General features: G+C 36.3%; 1 protein-coding gene across 2 annotated transcripts in view; it reads left to right on the top strand.

The window, feature by feature from the left end:
• Nucleotides 1-2,871: 2,871 nt before the first annotated feature.
• Nucleotides 2,872-15,237, top strand: part of RBL2 (RB transcriptional corepressor like 2) — a 42,346-nt gene continuing 29,980 nt past the window's right edge. For both annotated transcript variants that reach the window (XM_064489163.1, XM_031458438.2), the window contains exons 1-5: nucleotides 2,872-3,216; nucleotides 5,637-5,767; nucleotides 8,048-8,248; nucleotides 11,701-11,765; nucleotides 14,985-15,113. In XM_064489163.1, the coding sequence (XP_064345233.1) occupies nucleotides 2,974-3,216; nucleotides 5,637-5,767; nucleotides 8,048-8,248; nucleotides 11,701-11,765; nucleotides 14,985-15,113 (769 nt within the window). In that variant the 5' untranslated portion in view covers nucleotides 2,872-2,973. The remainder of the gene's footprint in view (nucleotides 3,217-5,636; nucleotides 5,768-8,047; nucleotides 8,249-11,700; nucleotides 11,766-14,984; nucleotides 15,114-15,237) is intronic.

Here is a 15,237-nt window from a genome sequence, read left to right as displayed (position 1 = left end):
GGGCTATATGAGGAGGAGTTTACTACAAAGGGACATAGGAAACATTTAGGGTGACGGAAATGTTCTGTATCTTGGTTGTGGTGGACATGACTGTATGTATTTGTCAAAAATCATAGAACCGTACATTTAAAAGAGTGAATTTTACTGCATGCAAATTATACCTCCATGAATCTGACCTAAAAGAATAAACAGAGGAATACTTGAAAAAATTCATTTGTATGTTGATTTTTGCTGAAAGGAAAAACTATTAAAGAGATTAATAAGGGAATTCCAAGCACAAAATATATTAGGATAAAATTTTGTTGGGATAGTAGAAAAAGGAATGATGTAAAATTTCTGATTGTTAAAGAGAATTTGTTTTTAATGTTGAGTATCTTTTCATGTGCTTGTTATTGGGCATTTGTATTACTTCTTTGGAGAAATGTCCATTCAAATTCTTTGTTTGGTATGTATGTATGTATGTATGTATGTATGTATGTATGTATGTATGTATGTATTTATTTATTTCTGTAACAGAGGCACTGGGGATTGAACCCAGGACCTTGTGCACACCAAGCATGTGCTATACCCCTGACTCCCCATTCATGTATTTTTTAAATGGATGATAGTGAGTATTTGCTATGCTATTTAGGGTCCGTTGGCTGTATTTCAAGTTGAGTAACAGTTTTATTTTTTGAAGTTTGTAGTTACATGCTGGATATTTTGCTCCTTTGCATCCTTTGCTCCTGATCAAACTTTTAATGAAAACTTTTAGATGCCAACTTTAAAATATGCTAGAAGCTAATTATTTTTGGTGGACATGACCAAAAACTTTGAAGACCACTGTGTTTTATCATATAAAATGTTTATGTGAAGTTTCACAGTAAAGTCATATATTTTAGGGTCATAGAAATAATGTAAAGGTAAAATTTACTTTTAGATGACTGCTATTTATGGTCTTACATTCTAGGAGGAGAAGGAGTTAGGGAAATAAATATTTGCTAAGCGTAGTCTAGAAATCTAATTTCAAGTCTATTCTTAATAATTTGCTCAAAAGCTATGTCCAAGTCAGTTCATCTCCTTTATCAAAAGTGGTTCTTTTTTGAAGGAATGTTAACGTTAACTATTACGTAATTTTAGCTTTTCAAGGTTAAAAAAATTAATCTACTGGTGAGACTAGTGGAGGCATAAAAAATTACCAAGAAAAAATTCAATTATTAAGTAATTTTTTTCTTTCATGATAATTGATAGATACATGTTTTATACTTAATATGTGTTTGATTATGTATTGCTGCATAACAAGCCATCCTACAACTGCATGACTTGAAACAGTAATAATCATTTCTTCTGCTCACAGATCTGCAGCTGGGCAAGGACCAATGGAAGATTCATCTCTGCTCCACACAGCGTTAGTTGGGACAGCTTGACTGGAGGCTGGAGAATCTGCTTCCAAACTGGCTCATTCAACATGTCTGGGGCTGCGGGCCAGGGGCCGCAGGTCCTACGTGCATGGTGAGAATGGGAGAACTCTCATCCAAAGCCCTGTCCTAAGAGATGCTCAAACTTTAGCATGGCTTCTAGTAGCATACGCCTTTGCCCTATGATGACTCCAGCCCCCTATTAAAATGCCTGCCTGAGAAAGCTCAATGCTGCGAGAATTTACAGTTTGTTCTAGCCAGCTTTTTGGATTTTTTTTTTTTTTTTTTGGATTCACAGTTGGTTGAATCTGCGGATACGCAATCTGCGTATAGTGAGGGCAACTTGCTTATACTGAGGGCCGACTGTATCTCCTACAAATCTGGAGTATCATTACCAATGACCTGAAAGCCCTTCCTTTGAAATTTAATCATCAGGAAGGAACGGACCTCTGTTTCCCAGTCTCTGCGGGAGAATAGAATCCTAACTTCAACAAATTGCCAGCCAGCAGGCACAGCTGGACTAATCACATTTACACTCATCAACCTCTCCTAATTCTTTGCTGGAGCTCTGCTCTCTCCCATCCCTATTCTTTCATTCTCCCTTTAAATTTCCAATTACCTCTGCAAAAATCAGAACAGAGCTCAGCTCTTTCCCCTACTGTCGGTAGTGACAATAAAATCTGTTTTCATCCCTTTAACTGACACCCGGCTTTGTTTATCTTTGACAATAGGCTTTTCTAAGACACCTGGGCTTCCTCACAGTAGAGTGGCTGGATTCTAATGGTCAGTGAAGACAAAGCAAAGTGATCCCACGGCAAAAAAAAAAAAAAGAGCAATGCCTTATGGCACCTCGCACATGAAAATGTTTTATACCATAACCACTTATAAATCAAAGAGGATTGGAAATAAAGTGATTCATATAGACTTGAAAAGAGAAAGCAAAATAAAAATAAAGGAATAAAGTTAAGCCAATTGCAGGACTGAGAATAGTACAAATATGTCACTTATAGTGAACTTCATTCGCCCTATGGGGTAAAATTCCTACCTAAAAAAATAATCCAATAATTATTTGAACGTCTCATATAAAATTAAAGCATAAGGAAGAACTAGAAATTAGGAGCGGCGCCGAAATTTAGGCAAATTCACGCCCTTATTAGTATCTTCATTTTTTAGATAAGAACACGCAAGTGATGAGTATTATTTTGGGGGACACCTTGTACACTAAACCTTCAGAAGTCAATGTCTCCGGTTTGTTTTCTCTTCAGCACAGCCCTGCTTAATGGTGTCCCGATGAGGAGGTATTAGAAACGTAGAGAAGTCGCTTTTATTTCAGCCCGAGGAAGACTACAAAAAGAGCTGATTTTTTAGTGTACTGTTTGACCCCCGTGGGCCTCCGGCCTGGACTACATTTCCCAGCAGGCCGTGCTGGGAACTACGGGTGCCGACGGGAGGCCCAGCGCCGTTGGCGACGGCGCAGTCGCCGTGCGGGCGGCCGACCGGCGGGCGCTTCGCGGTTTGAATGGCTGCGGGCCCGGGCCCTCACCTCACCTGAGGACCCGCCGGCCAGGTGTGTGCTATGCCGTCGGGAGGCGACCAGTCGCCGCCGCCCCCGCCTCCCCCTCCGGCGGCGGCGGCGGCCTCGGACGAGGAGGAGGAAGACGACGGCGAGGCGGAGGATGCCGCGCAGCCGGCCCGGTCGCCGGCCCCTCAAACCCAGCAGCGGTTCGACGAGCTGTGCAGCCGCCTGAACATGGACGAGGCGGCGCGGGCCGAGGCCTGGGACAGCTACCGGAGCATGAGCGAGAGCTACACGCTGGAGGTGCGCCCAGGGGAGGAGACGAGCGGCTGTTGGGGCCTAGTGGTCGCGCCCTGCCGCGGGGAGTGGGGCCCCTTCTAACCCCCGCCCGGCGTCCCGCGGGCACCCCTCGGGCGGCCCTGGCTCTCTGGGTCCCCAGCCTGGAGTGCAGAGGGAATCCTCTCTGCGCAGCTTCGTCCCAGAAACCTGGCTTTTGAAAAGCCAGCGACCCTGAAAGTGAATTCGATCTCTCTGCTCTTCCCTCTTGGGTTCCGAAGAGGGACTAGCTCTTGCCCTAAAGTAGCACCGCGAGGCTGAGGTTGGGCTGGGGTCTGATTACAAAAATACAACCGCCTTGTTGGCAGAATGAACAGGTGCAGTTGTCAAGACCGTACCCAGCGAGGTGAGAGGACTTGCCTGTGTTCGCACGGAAATTAACACGACTTTAGCGCCTCCGTTTCCAGGCTTCTTCAGTTCGAAATTGCCTTTGTCCAGGCATTGCATCCGTTTGAGTAAATGCGTTGTTAGGTTTCGGGCTGCGTGTGTGTTTGTGTAAACAAAGACGAATCTTCCCCCAGAGCAAATGAAATGGGCTTTCTGCCTACCTGGATATAGACATGCATTTCTTACTAGGGAGTCAGGACTGCGACAACCTTGAGGACCTATTGGTCACCCAAGACGATGCACAGGACTCTTACAGTCGCTGTGATCTAGACATGTTTTTGTCCCTTTCTTCGGACGGGGCTTCCAGATGAGAAAAATGGCCATTCTAGCCAGTGAGGCTCAACTCTGTAGGCACCTCCCCCTTATGGGCCAATGGGAAGTGACACGGAAGTCTGGATTGTTTATCCTCTGTTTGACTGCCGTGCGTGTGGTATTTAAACAGGATGCCGTATGATTTTCTTAAGTTGTTTTTAGAGTTTGTGGAGAGTGGAGCAAATAGGCTCGGGATGTTTTAAGGCCTAACAGAAGTGTTATTTAACTACAGTAGGATGTTTTTGCCTATATGTCACTCACTAAGATAATTTTTTTTATTCTGGTATTAATAGAATTTTAATCCCCTTTCTTTCTCCCCATTGTTACCTCTATAGGGGGAAAAATACTAGTATTATAGTGGCTTTAGAACTTGACCGATCTTGATGACTTCGAGCAATTTACTTAACCACTCCAAACTCAATTTGGTGATATGTAAATTTGAGATATTTTTACCTACCTTACAGAGCTGTTCGGAATGGTTAAATAAGGTGATGTGTGGTTTCTGGCGTACAGATCACTCGTATACACAGTGCTTTAGAGTTTACAAAGCTCTTTCACATACTTAGGTGATCTGACTGAATAGGCCATGTTCCTGTTTATTTCCCAGTGGTTCCTGTGGTGAGACGAAGAGGACTTTTTTGAGGGGGGAGGGGGGCGGTAATTATGTTTTATTTATTTATTTTTCAATGGAGGTACCAAGGATTGAACCCAGGACCTTGTGCATGCTAAGCACATGCTCTACCACTGAGTTATACCCGCCCCAGTTGAGAAGGACTCTTTTTTGGTGATGGGCATAAGTGCCTCCAAATAAGGTCTTATTTTACCCTCAGGATAACCCTGAAATTAGAACAAGCATTATCACCACACAGCTGAGGTATTTCAACTCACAGAGGTTAAGTGGTATGAAGCCCAGTATTGTATAAGCAAGTGATGTAACAAATGGTTAGTAAATTATTTTTGAAAATACATGTTTGATTACTCAATTTGTTAAAGTCTTTGATCTCAGATTCTTTACCCAGTAAATGAATGAGCATTTATTCATTTACCAAATATTTTCTGATCGCCTGTTCTTTGCCAGACACTGTAGTGTAGGTGCTGGGATGGAGCAGTGCACAAAGCATTAAAGTCTCCACCCTTGTGGAACTAGTGGTCAGGTATGCTGTGAGATAATATGGGGTGTCAGCCTCATGGGCGTGTACAATAGAAAATAAAGCTCCTATGATATTTAATAGAGAATACTGGTTAGAGAATTTTATCTCTTGATTTCTTGTATTTTCTGTGCTTTATACTTGTGACTCAACTCTCACAGCCCTTAGATAAGAAAATTGAGCCTCTGCAACTGTTGAGTAATTTACCCAAGTGATCTACTCCCTTGCTGGGACTTCCAAGGTCTGTGTCCTAAGAGAGACATTAAATCTGTATTGCCTTTTATGATCTTGAAAGTTACATAACATCACTTTCACCTGTGCTGCTGGTTGAGACAGTTCAAAGTGAGAGAACACAAACTCCTACCTCTCAGTGGAAGAATGCCATGGTCACATTGTAAGAAGAGCACATGGGACAGAGCCATCACTGAAAATACCGTTTCCCACAAGCATTTAAATAACACTTTCAATTTAAACAGGAATTTTTAATATTGAAATATCTATAGCTCACCAGCTAAAAATCCATTTTCTTTTATTTTACAGGGAAATGATCTTCATTGGTTAGCATGTGCCTTATATGTGGCTTGCAGAAAATCTGTGCCAACTGTAAGCAAAGGAACAGTTGAAGGAAACTATGTATCTTTAACTAGAATCCTGAGATGTTCAGAGCAGAGGTAATTATGCTGGAGTTTGTGAAATAGAGTGTGACTAATATAAAAGCTCATAAATCATAGTGACAGTAAGAAACCTCTTTGTTGGTCATTTTCTGAGCATTTGTACCTATGGAGTGCTAAATTTAGATCTAGGTCATGGTTTTCCTTTACCACATCTAAGTTAGTATCCATTATATTTTATTTCTTTGATGAAAAATATTTAGCTTTTAATGTATTAAGCACTTGTATTAAGAGTTTACTATTAAAGATTATGACTTGTCATTGTGTAATATAGGGAGAATTCTAAATAGGATACTCTAGATTGAAAAGGTAAATAAAATATGATATTAAACTTAGAACTACATGCATGGGACTTGTATCTTATATAAAGAACATATAAATACTCAGTTTCCTGTTTGGGAGATAAGCAACACTATTATAATCAATTATAGACAGGGTCAAATAATATTTTAAAGAGGACACAGAAGTTGCTTTTTCAATCTGTTGTGTAAATGAATTGATTACATTTATTATTTGTATCTTTTGGGTTAATTTTCTCATGGCTTATTAAAGATCGGTGGAAAAAGGATATTTGGCATTTCAGGGGAAATACCACTGTCAAAATTTATGGACGTACTGGTTTAAAAAAATAACTTACTATTTAAGTAGTTAACAAGAAATGTAATCTTTTAGCTGTAGTCTGTTTATTAACCTTGAACTCAATCCTGAGTTATATTTAGGCCTAAGAACAAGAGGCAGTGCATAAAGAGTTGAACACCTGGGCTGTAAACCTGCAGAAGTGGAATTAAATAAGGTGTAAAAGTATAATTATGAAAAATGGAGTTAGAGTAATCCAGTTAAGTGACAGACAAGGAACTTTAGAAGCAAAGGTCAAATTATGGAATCATTGTTATAAACTGTAGTAAACTAAACTTATCTAATATTTTAATGCAAGTAATATCCCAGTCTTCAGTTTTATTTCCATTTCAAAAACTCAATTTTTTAAAAAAATCTTTACCTATGGATTCAGATTATTTACTTTCCTGCCATAATGGACTAAATGGATTAAAAACAAAGAGCAGATTGGGAGAAGATATTTATAATGTAACAAAAGATCAATATCCAGAATTATAAAAAGAACTACTAACCAGTAGTTAAGTAATTGACAAACAGCTACTAAAAAGTATGATTTCACGAAGGCCTAAACTCACATAGCTAATAGATGCAGGCAAAGATGTTCAATCTCATTAGTAATCAAGGAAATTCAAAGTAAAATTAAGATAATATTTCATTCTCATCAGACTGGGGAAACGTGAAGTCTGATAGTACCCAGTTTGGTTATTATGTAGGGAAATGGGAACTCTGTATTGCTGGTATACATTGGAGAGGGCGTAAATTGGCATAGTCACTTAAGTGGGAAATTTGGCAGTATCTAGTAAAGTTGAAGATGCATATTCTCTGACTCAGGAATTCTACTAATTGGTGGTAGTTCCTAAAGAAACAGTAATATACATGTACAAGAATGTGTTCATTACAGCATTTTTTTGTTATAATGAAAAATTAGACACCTTAATTTCCATTGGTTGGGGAATTAATGCACAAAAGTTAGTTCATATGAAGGAATGTTTTTAGTAATTAAAATGAATGAATTAGATCTACATATATGAACATTAATCTCATAAACATTATTGAATGAGAAAGCAAGTTGTAGAATGCCAGTTATAATATTATATCATTTATATAAAATTTTAAAACCACATATACAAAAGATACTACTAACTCTTTATGGGTACATATGTAACCATATAGTAAGTATAAAAACATGAATGGGAAGGATTCAGACTGACTTTAGAAGGTTGGTTATCTTTGGGGAATAAGAGTCGGAAATGGAATTGGGGGAGAGTACAAATGGGAAGTTCGGCTATTTCTGTAGAATCTGAAGCCAACAAGGCAACATTTATTTGATAGGTTAATATTTGTTAAATCTGACAATTGGTACATGAATGTTGGTTATGTTTTCTGGTTAATTATTTATTTTGTATTATTATATATTTTATAATTTTAAAAAACCTCCCTGTAATCTCAGAAAAAGAGACTAGGAAATTAGGTTTGGAAGATCAGAGAAATAAGCCAGTCTGTGAGAGTAAGCTGGTCAGAGGCATGAGTTGTGATTTTATATCATTGTCTAAAAGTAATATAATTTAAAGAGTTGATTTTGATTTACTCTTAATTATCTATATTTGTATATTTAACCTTTGCATTAATTACAAAAAAAATCTAATTTTTTATTTTTAATATCAGCTTAATTGAATTTTTTAACAAGATGAAGAAGTGGGAAGACATGGCAAATCTACCCCCACATTTCAGAGAACGTACTGAGAGATTAGAGAGAAACTTCACTGTTTCTGCTGTAATTTTTAAGAAATATGAACCCATTTTTCAGGACATTTTTAAGTATCCTCAAGAGGAACAGCCCCGGCAACAAAGAGGAAGAAAACAGCGGTATGTTTTTATATGTGTTAAGCAGGAACACACATTTGTCTGTCTGTGCTACAGTTTTGATCCTGTAGCTTGTGTCCCTCCCCTAAGTTTGTTTTGCTTGTCGTAAGAAACAAATGTGATTTCATAAATAATCTTTTTGTCCAATAGGTTTCTTTTAATAATAATTTCTTTTCATTGTATGTTAGCTCTGAAGAATTTGGCTTCTTTCATGTTGCATAATGTGTGAAAACTTTGTTTATAATAAATTTTCTTTTTTCATTTAAGCAACCAAAAATGCAAAAGTCAGACCTTCCTTAGATATTCTCACCAATTAGCCACCTTGGGTATAGAATTTGACTACTTAATTTTCTATTATTGACTATATTGACTATTTCTGTTATTTTCTGCATGTCATAGTACATATAGACTATTTCTTTATTTGACTCTTAAGTCTAGCTGAATAGTAACAAATCCCCCTGAAAAGGCTGTTCTGTCTATTTTGATGTTTACAACCAATTCAGAGTAGAGAAACTGGATTGAGGGGAGAATAGTGGAACTGTAATGGTTATGAAATTGTGCTTCTGATCTTGTCTGCAAAGTCTGTAAACTTACTCTGGCTCAATGTTTTCCATCTCTCCTAGTAGATATGGGTGATTATGGGATGCAGATTCTCTACCTTTGTCATAAAAGTTTTTACATAAAGTAGAAATGGAAATTTGTTCTTAAAGTAGAACTAGAAAAATGTTGACAAGAAAAGTAGAGGAAAGGGAATTACTATAGTTGAAAGAATAATGTTTTCTTCTCTTTTAATATAAAACTTTTCCAAATTGTAAAGGATGTTTACACTAAGTGAACAGCTTTAAAAAATAAAACAATGTAACTGACAATACTTTAATAAAAAAGAATGCAAAAAAAAAAAGAAAAACAAAAAAATAAAACAGTGTACATTTTTTTGTAGTTGAGCCCCTGATATAGAAGCAGCTGGTTTAGTGTGCTTGCAGTTTTGGGAATTGTCTATTTATAATTAAGTATTCTAAAGTTTGGATAGAAGTTGTTTTTGAGTCTAGGTGAGGCTGATATGATCATTTATAGAAAGACTTCTTTCTTTGGAGTGTTATAGAAAATAATTTCAGATTGTATTTGCATTGATGTTTATTAGGGTGCATATACTACTTAATTCTAATTAAGAAAATTATAAGATAACTTTAAAAATTTTATATTTGTATCACTATCATTTTTTAAAAACTTTATGGTAATTTCTTAAAAATTTTTTTTTAATTGAAGTGTGGTTAACTTATGGTGTGTTAGCTTCTGGTGTACAGTATAGTGATTCAGTTATGTGTGTATGTATGTTCTTTTTTATGTTCTTTTTCATTATTGGTTATTACAAGATATTGAATATAGTTCCTTGTGCTATACAGTAGGACCTTGTTTATTTTATATATAGTAGTTTGTATCTGCTAATCCCAAACCCCTAATTTATCCCTCCCCCTTCACCTTGTGTACTTTTTATTAGTACTTTTGGCTAATACCAGTGATAATAATGTACACCATTTACTGAGCATTTATTATTGGGCAGGGACTCTTCTAAGACTTAAACTTGTATTACTTCAGTTAGTCGCTATGACAGCTTTACGAGGTTGATACTGTTATTACAGGTGGGGGAAATAAGCCCTTGAGAGGCTAAGGAATTTGGCCGAGGTCGTACAGTTTAGTAAGTGTGGAGCTCTTGCTGAAACTTAGGTAGTCTGCCTACGCAGCCTGCCCGCAGAATGTGCTTCACCACGACTCAGTACTGCATCTCACACACTAGTCTTTCAGAATTTGTCACTGAGTACTTATCGAGAGCTTACTGTATGAACTACTTTGTTAGGTACTAAGTAGGACACAAATATTAAAAAGAAAACAAACCAAAAAACCCCAAATCCACAGTCACTGTTTTTTGAGAGCTTATAGTAAGTATAGTCAGGGAGAGGTATGTATAAATGCAAAAGATAATAGAAATGTAGGACTTATGAGCCAATTAGGTAAGATTCCATAGAATAAGTAGAAATAGGTCTGGAACAGTGGGTAGGATTTTGATGGTGAAGTTGGAGATATAGATAGCCTTCTATGCAGAGGACAAAGTATGAAGACACCAAAATAGAAAAACAAGAGGAAATTTGGTTAGGTGGGTTAAGTTTGTTCTAGAGTTCTCAAGTCATATATAGAGCCAGTTTTTAGAGTGGCTTGAGTGGTTTTTTTTCTTCTAGTTTTATTGAGATATAATTGACATACGGCACTATAGAAGTTTAATGTGTACAGCATAATGATTTGACTGACATGCATCATGAAATGATTACCACAGTAAGTTTAGTGAATGTCCATCATCTCATATAAAAATACAAAATTAAAGAAATAGAAAAAAATTTTTCTTTGTGATCAGAACTCATTTGATATACTCTCTTAACAACTTTCATATATAACATACAGCAGTGTTAATTATATTTACCATGTTGTACATTATATTGCTAGTACTTATTTATCTTATAACTGGAAGTTAGAGTGGCTTGATGGTTAAGCTAAAAAGTTTGACTTTTATCTTAGTAGGTATCAAAACTGGATAGTTTATCATGTGCCTATGGTGGGAAGACTACTTTTTAAGGCAGAGCACTGACATTTAATTCTTGCCGTGAACTGGTGAATTAAGTACAATATTAGAATGATTTTTTAGCAGGTGAAGAGACTAAGGCACATGGAGAGCAAGTATACTAAGCTGATGACAATGTGGGAATAAACCCCAGTCTTCAGATTCTTCTCTTCAAAGCACTTTGTTAGAATAATACTACTGAGATGTGAGGCCAACAGATGTCTTAGCTAAATGTTGGCAGAGGTTTTGGTAGAAAAGCCACGTTTAAAACAGACCTGAAACTCCATTTAGCTGACAACTTAGCAAAATACAACAGATACTCTTATTTTTTTCCACCTTCCTCCTCTCTACAACAGGCACTCTTAATGGCAGAAGTATAAGGAATTATAGGAATCCCAGAATTTACATTAGAAAGTCCTTTTGTGACTTGACATAATCTGGAATGTCTTTAGGGAGGGAGAGTTTACAGTTCATCAGCTATAATAGAGGAGAAAAAGTTGAGGACATACCTGACTGCTTATATGGGTCTTAAACCTGCATTAGCCTTGTTGATATCATCAAAAGAACTATTGTTACTCGTTTTATTTTTCTGCCTTACCTATCTTGACCAGGAAAAGCTTTTATAGTTCTTCAGAATTTTCTTCTAAGATGAGTGCTTTCCCTTGCTCCCAGCCATTTCCTTACCAGTACTTGGCTGAGCAGAATTTCCTGCACATTTTCCACATGAAGTGAATCTGCTGTCACTCCCCTCAACTGTGGGTTTTGTTTCTCACCTAATTTACAGTCATTTGTGATGTCTTTTTCTGATTCTTCTGTTATCTCATGACTTTTTTCTTCCCCAAAGGCGACAGCCCTGTACCGTGTCTGAAGTTTTCCATTTTTGTTGGGTGCTTTTTATATATGCAAAAGGTAAGAAAAGAGTAATATTTATTTAGATATTAGTTTATTTCAAAGTTCAGGTACTACTTTTGTCAACCTGAAATATGTATCAGGAAAAGATTCTCACTGAAAAATTTCTCAAGGGTTTTAATCCCAGACTCTTAATTTTTCAGTTATTGCCTTTTCATAAGAGTCTTTTGAATTTCTTTACAATATTCCAAACTTTTTTTTATTAAATGGAAAATCCTTTTCCAGGTGTATTATCTCTGAATTATGGACTGCAAACATGTTAGTGTGTCTGTGCTTATCTCCTGGGCTGTATTTTTCACGAGACATGTCTTACTTAGTTGAGTGGGACTGATCATTCTCAAGAGTGGTTCAGTTTACTTTTTACATCTTGTTCAGATAAAAATGCTTGATCAAATGCCTTTACATACAGTTTATTTTCTCTCCCTTCTCTTCTCACTTAACGTGCCCAACATCTTCATTTAGTGAAATATGCTTTTATTATTATTATCGTCCTCTCTGTATTTCTGTGTAGAAATGATTCTTAGTAATTTAAAGAAGAAAAGAAATTACGGTTACATTAGTTACATAGCTTTTTTCTTGACTGTGTAGAATGCCTTTGCTGTTAAGATAGCCTAATAAAGTTCATAATTGAAATCAAATAATCATAGAGCTGGAAAGTGTTTCATAAATATAAGAGATTCTCATTATTAGATCAACTAGCCCAACTTACTTACTTTTAAGGAGTAAGTAATGGAGACCCAGAAACTAGCAACTAGAAGCAGATCTAGGGTTTGAATCCAGGTCTAGCTGTGGTTTCATGCTGGATATGAAGGCTCTCCAGCAGGAACATGTCACTCCATCGGTGTCAGAGTTTGTCTCATTGCAGCTGGTCCTTTCTAGTTAGTTAGGTTAGAGCTTATCCTTCCTTCCTTTTCTTGATTGAAAAGAAAAACCTTTCTTTTGTCAAAAATAAGCTCTCATTTATTTTTGCTTTCCATTACACTGGGTGTTTCTTCAGTGGAAATGAAGGTGGTGTGATCAGTGGCATGAAATATGGAAAGACTTAAGAGCATGTAGACTGTTTTTGTGGTGGTTACACTTTCTGCCACTTGGTTTACTGTGTCTGCTATTATATATGATATTAATCTTGTCAGTAGATTATGGACAGGTGTATCTGACTTTGGGGATTTTTATCTGTTTCATGTCTTTCATGGTGTATGTGTACTTGGGAGTAAGTATTTGGTACTATATAAATTATTAGAAAAGAATTGTCCTTATTTAGGCTTTGGTCTCACTTGACCAGCTGGAGTGGTATATTTTTTGTCTCTGCAGCTTACTCAGTGTTTGAGTTTTACCTCACTATTATTAATCCAGTCTGTAGTTGTGTGATCTGAAGAGCTCTTGTCTGCTCACAATCCAGCACTATGATCTTTTATGATTCACTAGGATCTTTTCTATTAAAGTAATTTAGTTGGTTTTATTCAGTTCTTGATTTCGTTATTTGGGGGGAAGTGTACTCTTTTTTAGCCACCTTTTTCATGACTTTGCAACAGTGGGCATCCCAGATTACCTCGTTCCTGATAAATAAGCTAACTTTTGCCTGCTATCTCTGTTGGCTTCTTATGGCAAGTACAGGTCAGCGACAAGTTTGGGCTTGTCTTCATGAAGGACCCTGAATGTGGCCTGAAGACCATTAGGTGCCGCTTCTGTTTTGCTTGAGATCCCGAGTCTTAATTCCTGATAAATAGCCAACTCTTGAGGTTAAACAGGTTATCTTTGATTGAAAGATAAAATATCTCACACAGATTTATTCCTAAAGTCAGGAATAGAAATGTAAAGTATATCAATTTGGGAGAGTACTGGAGTTTAAATTAGATTCTGGTCTTTAGGGGCATTTCAGCTTTTTGTTAAAGTTACTGTGCTGCTGTTTTTTTCCTTCTGTGGCAAGTACACACCAGTGACAAGTTTAGGCTTGTCAGTGTGATGGGCTTTGTGGCTTGAAACTGGTAAGTACCACTTCCTGTTTCACATTTGAGGAATTGGGTATATTTTAATATTAAGCGTCTTTATAGCAGAACCAAGCAAGTTCATTTAGTTATATCAATGCAAAATTTGACCTATTTATTTGCCTCTGGCAATGGAAGAATGTTTTTTTCTCTTTAATCCATTCAAATTGATTTGTTGAATGTTTCCATCTATACAAAAAAAAATTATTATTTATCCTGATATGCTGAGGTAAGTGGTAATTTTCTTTAGGGGAAAGAAGAGAAAAAAGCCTGCTACAAAGTGTGAGTGCATGTGTGCGTGCATGTGTGCATGTGTGCATTGGGTAGACATTTAGTGTGAAAATGTCAGGGTTTAGAAATAATGCTTCAGGTATATGTTGGCTATTTAAATTGAATTCATCTGATGTTATAAGAATGTAAAATCAATATGAAGCATATACATACTGTATGAGTATGTAATGAAATAAAGGATATATTTGAAGATATTAAAAAATCTAGAAATATTTCTTAGTTTCTAAGAATAATAAAACTCTTTAACCACCTGTAAAAATTGCTTTCACTGTTAGCATAAAACCAGCACTGCAGACAGGACAAGTTTCTGTAGGTTTAAGTTTGGGTTTCTTTTTTCTTTGTTACCAAACATCAGCAATTATTCCTGGGATGTTAGCTGCAGAACCAAAATATCTTTAGTTGTGGTCCTGTTGCATTAATTTATATGAACTTGTATTAATATGTCAAAAAGTATTTAAAATATTACAGTTAGAAGTCTGATGATAGTTCTTGGTCTATTTAGAATACCTACATGAAAAAATAATTATATGAATCATTTTTTCAGCTTTTCCCATCTAAGTATTTCTATCAGTTTTCTTGGCTAAAGTATTTTCGTACAAAACAATTTCTTACAGTTTGAGATAATTTATGAAATTGTTTGTGTTCAGAATTTTCAAAAGAAAAACCAATGGTGATAAAATTTTGGCATTTAGTAAATGCTTCTTTAATGAATATTGAGTGAATGAATGGCATTTTTAGTGAAGTTTTGGTTTTTATTAAACTCTTAGAAATTAAACTATAAGGGTAATATTTAAAAATGTAAATTTCCTAAAGCAATTTATGTAGCTCTTGAGTCAGCTTTGTATACTGTTGTATATTGTCATTGTAATTAAAGAAAGAAATTATTTTAAAAAATACTGTAAAGTCTATGCAAATTTAATTCTACTTGTTTATAATCCTGTAGGTAATTTCCCCATGATTAGTGATGATTTAGTTAATTCTTATCATCTTCTGCTGTGTGCTTTGGACTTAGTTTATGGAAATGCCCTTCAGTGTTCCAATCGTAAAGAACTTGTGAACCCTAATTTTAAAGGTAAGTTTGTAATGAAGGACTAACGGACAGCTCACATTTCTACATATGTTTATTCTTGGGAGTTGTATATATCTAGCATCAAGGAGCAGAAGTGCTCTGAAAATCATCATCATAGTTATCAGAG

Source organism: Camelus dromedarius, chromosome 9 (assembly GCF_036321535.1).
Source record: "Camelus dromedarius isolate mCamDro1 chromosome 9, mCamDro1.pat, whole genome shotgun sequence".
Taxonomy (NCBI): domain Eukaryota; kingdom Metazoa; phylum Chordata; class Mammalia; order Artiodactyla; family Camelidae; genus Camelus; species Camelus dromedarius.
Note: the sequence above shows the minus strand (reverse complement) of the source record. Positions and strands in the feature narration are given on the sequence as shown.